General features: G+C 43.7%; 2 protein-coding genes across 2 annotated transcripts; one reads left to right on the forward strand and one right to left on the reverse strand.

The window, feature by feature from the left end:
• Positions 1-126: 126 nt before the first annotated feature.
• On the reverse strand, positions 127-3,132 carry gpr3 (G protein-coupled receptor 3). The gene is made up of 2 exons (XM_069681870.1): positions 2,929-3,132; positions 127-1,734 (listed from the first exon to the last, which is right to left on the reverse strand). Exon 2 carries the CDS (start codon positions 1,704-1,706, stop codon positions 714-716), a length of 993 nt encoding a protein of 330 aa, XP_069537971.1. The 5' UTR covers positions 1,707-1,734; positions 2,929-3,132; the 3' UTR covers positions 127-713.
• Positions 3,133-7,068: 3,936 nt separating this feature from the next.
• Positions 7,069-9,554, forward strand: cd164l2 (CD164 sialomucin-like 2). The gene is made up of 6 exons (XM_069682015.1): positions 7,069-7,147; positions 7,589-7,675; positions 7,849-7,941; positions 8,020-8,061; positions 8,266-8,419; positions 8,640-9,554. Exons 1-6 carry the CDS (start codon positions 7,069-7,071, stop codon positions 8,656-8,658), a joined length of 474 nt encoding a protein of 157 aa, XP_069538116.1. The 3' UTR covers positions 8,659-9,554.
• Positions 9,555-10,080: the final 526 nt, after the last annotated feature.

The raw sequence follows: 10,080 nt of genomic DNA on the forward strand, positions 1-10,080 counted from the left end.
AAGAATAGAAAGCAGCAGTCTGTGCCTAATTGAGTTAAAGAGAGAGAGAGACACTAAAAGCCTTCGCAGCAGAGAAGAGAAGAGAAGAGTGCTGACGTCGCTCAGTAGAAAAAAGCATATTTATTATTCATCTGTATAAAATATTCATTCATTTCAAAAAGGCTGTGCAACATGAACACACGGTCAGTACCTTTCAAAGTGCCTTCAATAGCATGTGCAAAATAGAATCTCAAAGGTCTAGAACAATGTGTTTTCTAGAGATTCAAGTAAATAAAATTGGGCTTTGGATCACATTTATCATCAAACTGTGATTTACATCTAAAACACATCGTTTCCTCTCGTCTTAAAGTGCCGATGGTCATTAAAGCCACTCTCAGCGAGTGGTGATACATACAGTGTCCCTGTGATTGTTTCAGGTTGGGGATCCAGTGGATCTACAATTGGCTGAGGATGAGGCACAAAGTACACACAATACAGTACGTTTAGTTCAGTCCCAAGATGGCCGCCTGCCAGGACGGTTCAGGACGTTCTGATTTGCACAAGGCCTTCATCTCTCCAAGAAGTGCTGCTCGCGCGTGTGGGAGTATGTGAGTGTGGGACTTCATGTTCTGAACCTGGATGATAGTCAATGCAGCTATGTGTGTATCTTGGCACACAAACAGTGATATGTCTGGCATAGATCGTGTGTGGTTGGTTTGGCGAGGTTTGGCAGTCTACACGTCGACGGGGTAGTGTATGTGTGTGTTGTTTGTGTATCTGTGGGGGCAGCAGGCCTGGAGCAGCACCTTGCGAATGTCTTTGTGTCTTAGGCTGTACAGGATGGGGTTCAACAGCGAGCTGCCCGCCGCCGGCACCAAGGTGGCGTAGGTGTACAGAGGAGGGCTGGAGGCGTCTCCCAGCAGCCCCCAGAGGGAGAAAGGCATCCAGCAGCCCACAAACACGCTGAGCACCAGGATCAGCCGAGAGAAGCCCCGCCCACTGCTGTGTTTGCTTGCATATGATTGGTTAGCAGGGAGGAAGTGCCTCTGGGTAGCGATAGCGTGTGCATGCCGCCTTGCTACGCGGCAGATCCCAGCATACAATTGAAGGGTTACCATGACGACCACCAGGAAGCCGCCACACAGCAGCGATAGGTATGTCCGGGTCAAAGGTCGTGCTACAGAACAGGAGTTTGGTTCTCCCAGACAGTGCCATCCCATTGCAGGCCCCGCTCCGATGATGCATGCGCCCAACCAAACCAGCAGCAGGAGGAGGGCGGCTCTGTGACGTGATTGGCTTGACCCATAGGTGAGGGCGTGGCTTAAGGACAGGTATCGGTCCAAAGCGACACCCATCAGGCTACAGAGTGAGGCAGTGAGTGACGTCACCAGCAGTCCCGAGGTCAGCAGTTCTGACCAATCACTGGGCTCCACGCAGAACAAGAAGAGGAAGTGCAGGATCAGAGCCACCCCCGCCAGGAGGTCGGCCAGTCCGAGGCTCGCCAACAGCAGGAACACAGGGGCGCGGAGAGAAGGCGTGGCCAAGATGGTGGTGACCACTATTGCATTTTCAGCGGCGATGAGAGTTCCTGAAACACACAAGGCCACGCCCCACACTGTGAGGGGCGGGACTTCATACTTGGGGGACCCATCCAGCAGGTCCAGAGGGAAGAAGGGTTCTGCGCCTGAGGACTCATCTAATCCCAGATCAGAGGCGTTCAGTATCATGGCTGATCAGCAGTCACACAAACACAACCTAAAAGAGAGAAAAACAAGAAGAAACATGTTGAGATTATAGCTCAAATGTCTTATTAGCATCTCCATCTGTCCATTAAACGACCTTTAGCAGCAGCTGTGGATTCAGTCTGTGGAGCTGCACGAGGACGGATGTGGCAGAGGGTGACTAAATGTGGTGATGTTTTACTCTTGTTATATAAAGCACTCTTGCTATAGAGAAATACATGATCACTGTGGGTGTATTAATTTTTTTTTACTAAACAAAGGGACAAAAAATGTATTTATTCACTTAGTAGGTATTTGAATAGAGACACAAGCATACAGTGTTAATTGATTATACTAATACAGATTTACTTATATTTAGCCAGCTGGTCCCTGAGCTTGAGTTTATAATAAAACATGTCCTTTAAAGTGCAATAAAAATGCACTTAAATAAAAAGGCTGAAATACAGATTACAAGCATCATGATATCAGTGATGTCATCAACTTGTAGTCTTGCGGGAAATCACACAAATCATAAGCAATATGTAAACTTGAGTTACTAGAGGGTGTATGCATCATTTGGCTATCATTTATTTATATACTAAACTAAAATAATTATTCTATAACTAAATCATTAATATAGAATTTCAAGCACTTTAAGATCCCTGGATTGGTTCCCTGTCCACCTTTGATTTAATCCTGCACAAAATCGTTCATGTAATTTATTGTGTGGCTGATTGAATCTTTAAACTACCAGATTAAGTTAGGGAGCTCCAGTCCCTTTTGTTAGTGTCCAGATGTTAACTACAGGAAAGCCTTGTAAAAGATTCTCCTTGCAGTGTCTTATAAATGAAAGAGAAAGCCTGTGCTGTTAATCAGGTCTGATATCTAAGGAATGCGCTGTTAAAAGGTTAAGATGTCTGTGCTCTGTGATATGTTGTCTCCTTCTTCTTACGTGTCGGAATGTGCTGCAAATAAATCATCGCTACATTAAGTACACTACAACAATGTTTTTTTGCCCTTTGGGGAAGGTTATATTTTGAGACACCTCGCAGTCTTTCTTCCTCCTCCCCGTCACGTCTCAGAGTGAGGAGGTATATCCCACCTCCTGTTGTATAACAGTTGCAGGTTCACTGCACCACAGAGGATGTCCCCAACACATGCACGCACACATGATCACGCACGAATCGCACAGACACATTTAAAGCCTTTAATAGTCTATTCATCTTACCGTATTAAAGCGATTCCAGGTTCCAGATTTGTTCTCTCCTCTCTGAAGATCAAATCCAAAAGATGGAGATGGGGTAATGCTGCCTGCAGTTACGCTCTGTTTAAAAAAAGAGGACGGTTCCTGTGTTTGGCTCCGCTCGTGCTCCTCTATCTGTGCTGTCTTCATCAAAGTTGCTCCAAACTCTAACTTATAGAGCCGCTTGCATCTCTCTCTTCTTCAGTCTCTCCGGAGCGCTGATGGCTTGCAGAATGGATGCTCTTGCGCGCGAACACATCCACAAGAGAGCCTGCCTGACGTCAGTGACTGGGAGGCTCGACCAATGAGGAGCCGGCGTTTGGGATGCGGGGAGAGCAGAGGAGGGGGGAGTATGAGGAGTAATTTCATTCAGAAAAATGCGGCATCCGTGTAGCCCCTCCCATTGCGGTTCACTCTCGCTCTCATTTCTTGTAAATAATCACCACCAATAGACCCCCCCTCCCTAAAACACACGTTTTCTCAATCAGACCCGGAGGCCTGGTTGAACGGATGAATGGGAGGACTTTGTTTTGTGTTGGGCTGGGCTCACAGATGTCGAGCTGCGAGACAGAGCTCAGGGATGGAGCTGTCCGCGGTGCTGAAGCGCATCAGGATGACTCATAGGGAGATGTCCTGCAGAGGAACAATAATCCCTGTGAGAAGATAGACTCTTAAGGCAAACTAGTCACCTAAATGAAGACAGGACAGATTTTTACACGAAATATGTTGATAAATGATGATTATGATTATTATTATTATTATTGGATATATTCGTTATTAGCTGGGAGTTAATTAGTGTTTGTACAGGGATGGGCACAATAAAAAGCCTATGCATCAAATAGCCCTAAAATCACTATAAATTGAATGAGGATGATATGATGTGCACGGGGAGGGGTTTCCTGGAATCAAACCAAAGCAGGAGTAGAATTTCTTCTGCTTCTTATCTAATGTATTGATTGTCCTTGTGCTTTAACAGTCCAAACACAGGGCCCTTCCACCTGCAGTATCACAATAGCAGCAGGGGATCCATGGCTTCCCCGGTTTGATAGTGAGCGTGGGTGCCGCAGATGGTCTACGTGGTCGCGCATATCAATGCGCTAACCAGAGGAGGGGATTCTCGTCCTGCTCGAGCCATATTAGGACTCACTTCCTGCCCCTCCTACGTCACACAGAGGAACTGAGGTGCAACATGTGTCACCTTCACAAATTTCGACTGTATTATCGAGCTTGTCCTAATTTATGCAAAATCACAGCGATTGTTCTTTCCGGACGACCTATTTTTTGTGACACATTTGTTAATATTACAACAACAACCTTAAACGTAAAGTAAAATGAAGGAATGGCATTTCAGGTTATTTTAAATGTCTAATACACTATACTATACATTGTGTTTGGTCCCATTACAGCGTGTTTCTACTAATACTAACAAATCGTCTCGCCGCTGTGGGATGTAAATTGCAGCGAGGTGCACTATTTCGTCGCCGGTGCATCGAGCTTTGCAGCAGTGGGAGCCTCGGTGGAGGAGGCAATCGTGTTCGCCAGTCCAGAATATCCCTTCGTGTTTTATAGCACGACACACAGGGTAGCCATGCTATGGAGCTGCACACATGACAACGTGTGAGAGAGCATGAGATGTAGGTGTGCATGAGCCACGTTGGTGTGAGTGAAGAAGAAGAAGGAGGAGGAGGAGGAGGGTGAGGATGGTGATGGTGGTGGAATTGAGTGCATGCAGATAAAAAGTGTGTCGTGATTCTCGACTCAATGCAGCCTGATTTTGAGGGCCTGGCCCCGGTCTATGACTCATCTACATCACACTTTGAAGGTCAGAGCGTTTGAACGTTTTGTGCCGGTGCATTTACATGTTTAAGTGCAGGGGTGTAGCCGACAGTTATGGAACCTTCGGGCACCCTTAGCCCACCTTTACTGCTTTCTAATGTCCACGTCACCACTCCACACAGTGGTGAAGCAGAGGTGTAGACATCAATCATCTTCAATTCAACTGACAATAGAACCACAGAACTCATTTTGATAAATATACTGCCATTATTAATGATAATTTTCTATCTTTATAGATACTTTATACATTATATATTTAAAAAAAACTATATAATGCCAAATACTGAGACATTAAAACAAATGTAATGTTGTCAAGGATGAACCGGATTGTTAATCTATTTTACCATTGTTCAACTACTTTTTGGACTTGAATGAAAGATTTAGAACTGAGGAATTTAATGTTTCTTTCTCTTTAACATAACTTTATATTTTTCTATTCTATATTAACAAAGTTAGCTTGTCTCTGTTTTTCCCTTAATTCATTCTGTTCTCAATTTATCTATAAAAACATAGATAGACAGGGAGACAGATATCAATAATTTTACTTACCTTTATGTTGAACACTTTTTTGGCAATTTGAATGTTTTCAAAAAAGATAAAGGGGGAAAATAGACTTCCAGACACCAGTTAACTTTGCTTGTTATCTTGTAAAACTTAATTTTTTACATTTGCTGTTATCTAATTCACTTGGCTGTACAGCTAGTGATAAGTGCTGCAGTCATTAACTTACACTTGCTTCATACATGGACTTTAAAACCTCGTCTGACATGTTTGTCATAGGCAAATCAATCATGTTTGACAGGTTTGAAAAGTGACCGCGCAGCACCTCATCACAGACAGGCACATTAGCGATGATAATAGAGTACTGACGTACAGACAGTCTAGCACGTAGTTACAGGGGTTCTGACCGCCTCACGCTATCGTCATTGTATTTTCACACTAAATGTATATTTAGATCTGTCTCCATATGATTGGATAACACAAGACACACATTAACAGATGGATCCGTCACTTCCTTGTTATAATGAGCACAAGTGCTGGTGAACTGTCTTCATCTGGCTCTTATACGTCTGTTATAAAATGAGCCTCCACTGGAGAAAGGGGGCAAATAGATTTCCAGTGGTTTCTTTTTGATTTCTTATGTCTGCCACCTTTTATTGGCTCTTGAAGAGTGATTTTTCCTTCTCATGCTTGATTTCAAGGATTTTGAGAGGCCTTGATCGGTGAAAATATCCATAATAAAAAATAAATGTTGTGTAATTGGGATGTATTTTTAGCCGTGTTAGCAGTGGTGCCCTGGGGATGTTGTCGTCTATCAGCCTGTCAGTCCAACCTCTTCGGTCCACACTGAAATATCTCAACATCTGTTGGATGGATTACATAAAGTTTGGCTCTGACATTCATGGCTTCGAGAGGACAGTGAGCAGAAATAATTGATCCCCTTTCTACAATACTTTTGACCACACATGTCTACCTGAAAGACTAATAACACTCCCATCTGCTTAGCTTTGTGTTAAATGCTAATAAGCAAACGTTAGCATGCTAACTTACTAAGCTAAAATGGTGGACATTTATACATCTGCTTAGCATTAGCATATAATGGTACAATGTTACAATTTCATTTGGCAGACACTTTTGTCCTTAGCAAACGTACATCTGAGAGTTAGCATATAAGCATTGTAGTCCATGTTCGCCTGCTGTTGATAGCATGTAGCTTAAAGCTACTAGCTGCTAGCAAAGCTTCCGACTCCTACTCAGTCTTGTTTTCTGTCTTATGCTTTAAATAATCTTATCACCCCACTGATTTTTGATGAAACATAAAACAGTCACCAAGTTTAAACATCTGATACTGTACATTTTGGGCAACAAAAGCTTGTTGATTAATTAAATTAAACTACATGAGTTCTCCTGTGATTTGGGACCCTTTGCACTTAGTCCTCAATTTAACCCACTGCTGTTTATGCTGTTTTTAAGGACTTGTCTGAATGCAGGTTTGTGTGCATGCACTGCCTGCTGAAGTGAACAGGTGTCATTCTGTCCAAACCGGTGTTTATTTCAGCAGGGTTGAGTAGGGCCAGTTGGTTGCCAGGACACTGAGTTTGGGTGTCGCTCATGTTACACAGATCTCCGTGTCTGCTGTCTTTCTCTCTGCGTCCCAGCCAGAAGCCATTTCTGTGTTTGCAACTATCAGATACCCTTTAAGGAAAACTTTTTTTTTTTGCCATTAATTCTTCTATAAGAAGTGAAGTTCCCAGCTGTTACAGGTGTTGGTGCTCTGTGGCTGTCAGGATGCAGCAGCTGGTGTTGAAGGTCTTCTGCTCCACACTGCTGCTGCTAGCAGTGATGCCCTCTGTGGACTCACAGTCAGGTATGGATCCTTTCACTGTGTTTTACATTCGTGTATCATTGTGTAACCATTTCAGCTTTTTTTCTATTGTTAGAAATATGTTGGTGTTGTCTTCCTACACATGCATCTGATGCCTCCTTTCCTTGACTCCTAGTTTCGTGTATAATTTGATTTCCTTCAAGAGTCTTCCCTGTGCTTTTATGAACTTGTGACTTGCTGTTTAGTGTTTATTTCAAGCAGACAAACATTGATACACAGAGTGAATCAGCGATCTTTTCTTTGGCATTACTCTTGATTTTTCCCCCCACACTTTTGTCTGTTTTGACGCCGTCCAAACTCGTGGGACGCCTTGCAATAATTGAGAAGTAAAAATGTTTCTGTGGGAAGAAAACTGAGCATCAGCCAACAATTTTTTTTGATTGACATCTCACATTGACTGCCTGTCTATTGTCCCTCCTACAGATTGTTCTCAGGCCCAGTCATGTGACCTGTGCGTTGGAGACTCCATGCTCAACCTGACAGGCTGCGTCTGGAGGCTTTGTCCAAATGGTGACACGCATGCGCACACACAAACACACACCTCTGACCTCTGATCGTAATTCTATCATCATAGCTGCTGTAACATAAGCTTCCCTGGTTTGTACAAGATGACTGAATTATTCAGTATGCCAGGAATGCACACACACACACACACACGCTTAATAGCTTGTTCTCTGTCTCAGGTAATGATACGGGCATGTGTGTGACTGATCAGGGCGACTCAGCAGACATCGCCATGAACTGCAGCTGGACCCGAGTGTCTGAATTGTGCACAGGTAGAAAACATTTCACTCCAGAATGAGAAGATATTTTTCCCAGCAATATCATTAAGTCTGCTCTTATTTGCGTTTCAGTTGTAGAGACGGTGGCAGACGGAGGAGGTGGAGGTGACTCAGGTAAATTGTATCAGCTACTCAAGCGTCCTCTTCCGCCCCCTCCTTTCTCTCTCTTGCGTCAGACGTTCATTATTCCCATAAGAGCTGAGTAAAAACTGCCACTCAGTCGTTTCCAGTAAAAACCTATTAAAAAACACTCTTTTCTATCCCCACCGCACACGTGCATTTGTATAATTTAAATAACTCTTCCTGTCTTTCTTTCAGGTGATGGAGGTAACTCATCCCCCGAGTTCTCCCAGGCCAAGTTCGACATGTCCAGCTTCATCGGGGGCATCATACTGGTGCTGTGCCTGCAGGCGGGCGGCTTCCTCGCCATGCGCTTCCTCAAATCCAAAGAGCAGAGCAGCTATGACCCCATGTGAGTTTTCATGCACGTAGGTGTTAGAGGACAGGGAATTTAGCGGGACTGCATCAGTTTAAGTATGTGCGTGTTAATGTGATTATCTGTCGGTGCAACAGCGGCCTCTGCTGGCAGGAGCAGCCAATAAACAATCTGATACCACTTTATCATGCATCTAGATTGTATTTTGATTTAATCTCATGCTTCTATATTGAAATTGTGTCTGTCTCCTTCTCAGTGATCAGCCGGCGCAGTGAAGACAGGATGTGTGAAGGACACAGGCGAGCCAGGAGGACAGCAGAGCAGTGACTCATCGATTTGTGACGACAAGAGTTTTTTTTTTTCCCTGAGCCCCTGTCATTCTTAGTTTGCTCCCTATAATGTGTACCCCTGGGGGATGGGTGTGTGTATTAGGACGACGTTTTTTTCCAGATTACTGTATTGCGTAACGAGTGCCTGCATGTGTTTGTATAGTACTTATAATTCAGAGACATTTTGGCTGTTGGCATTCAAACAATCTGACACAAAAGTGCGCTAATGTTCAGATTTGTGATGTGTTTAGTGTCCTCTTACAAACAAAAAGCATCTGTATCAAATGAGCTGTTTTAACTGTGGAAATAGTGCAGTGCTGTTGTGGGAAAGGGTGATATAATCCCCTGAAGACAAAAGGTCAGACAAGGTCATAAAAGGCATTTATTTTAAGATGCTAAACATAGACCAAAATACCCTGAAATATGTTGTCCACAATTTAAGAAGCTGTCTGTGTTAAATGCAACATTGTATTACTTGTTAACTTGCAGTGAGTTTGATTGTTAAACTGAGGACCCTGAGGAGTTTTCTCATCAACTCCTGGAAGTCTTTTTTTTGGGGGGGGGTATTGAAAATGACACTTTATAATCCAGCCTCTGGTTTTACTGTCAGTGTGGATGTAGCAACACTCCTCTAATCTCTGTGTGTTTTGGTTTTGATTTGTCAGAGGTTGTTTTTGTTAATTCAGTTTCACAGGGGAGATTTCTGTTTAGACTGCTCATATTTTATACACATAGCACCTTTAACCCTTTAAGAACAGTCCAAAGAGATGTGACCGTGTTGGATCATGCTCATGCTTTTGATCATTATTAATAGTTTAGATTTTTTGGAATTGGCTGACACAATAAACGAAAGGTTAACACCTGTTTCTCTCTCTTCTTATGTCTGTATGTTATGGCTGCTTTACGTACAAATGAGGAGAAGCTAATAATAGCATGATGTTGTTCAGTATGTGCAACAAAACAGCACAGTGAGTGACGTGATTCCACTGGGTGCGACCAGAGACACACTCCTAGTACCTACCTCCTATTAATCGTTACATTTGAAGCTTTTCAGCCTGCATCCCAGCATGCAGCAGGGACAGATCACTGATGGAGGCCTTTAGGGGAGCAGCAGGACGGCTGCTTGGATGCACCGCTCGCTGTCTGAGCCAGGACCTACAGGCATGAAAGAGCCCAAACAAAAAAGTTCCCCAACTGGGCAGAGTGTGGCTGTCGTCCAAATCTGTTGACAAAGGACAGGGCTGAATACAGCTCCTTTTCACTCTGAATGCACCCTCTCCCAATACACACAAACGCAAGCACACGCACAAGCACACACATTTCCAATAAGGAAGGGGGAAGTGTAGCACACACTGTTTAAATCCACAG

The sequence above is a fragment of the Semicossyphus pulcher genome, unplaced genomic scaffold, assembly GCF_022749685.1.
Source record: "Semicossyphus pulcher isolate SPU_LCO1_2020_fin unplaced genomic scaffold, fSemPul1.0.p SCAF_5, whole genome shotgun sequence".
Classification (NCBI taxonomy): Eukaryota; Metazoa; Chordata; class Actinopteri; order Labriformes; family Labridae; genus Semicossyphus; species Semicossyphus pulcher.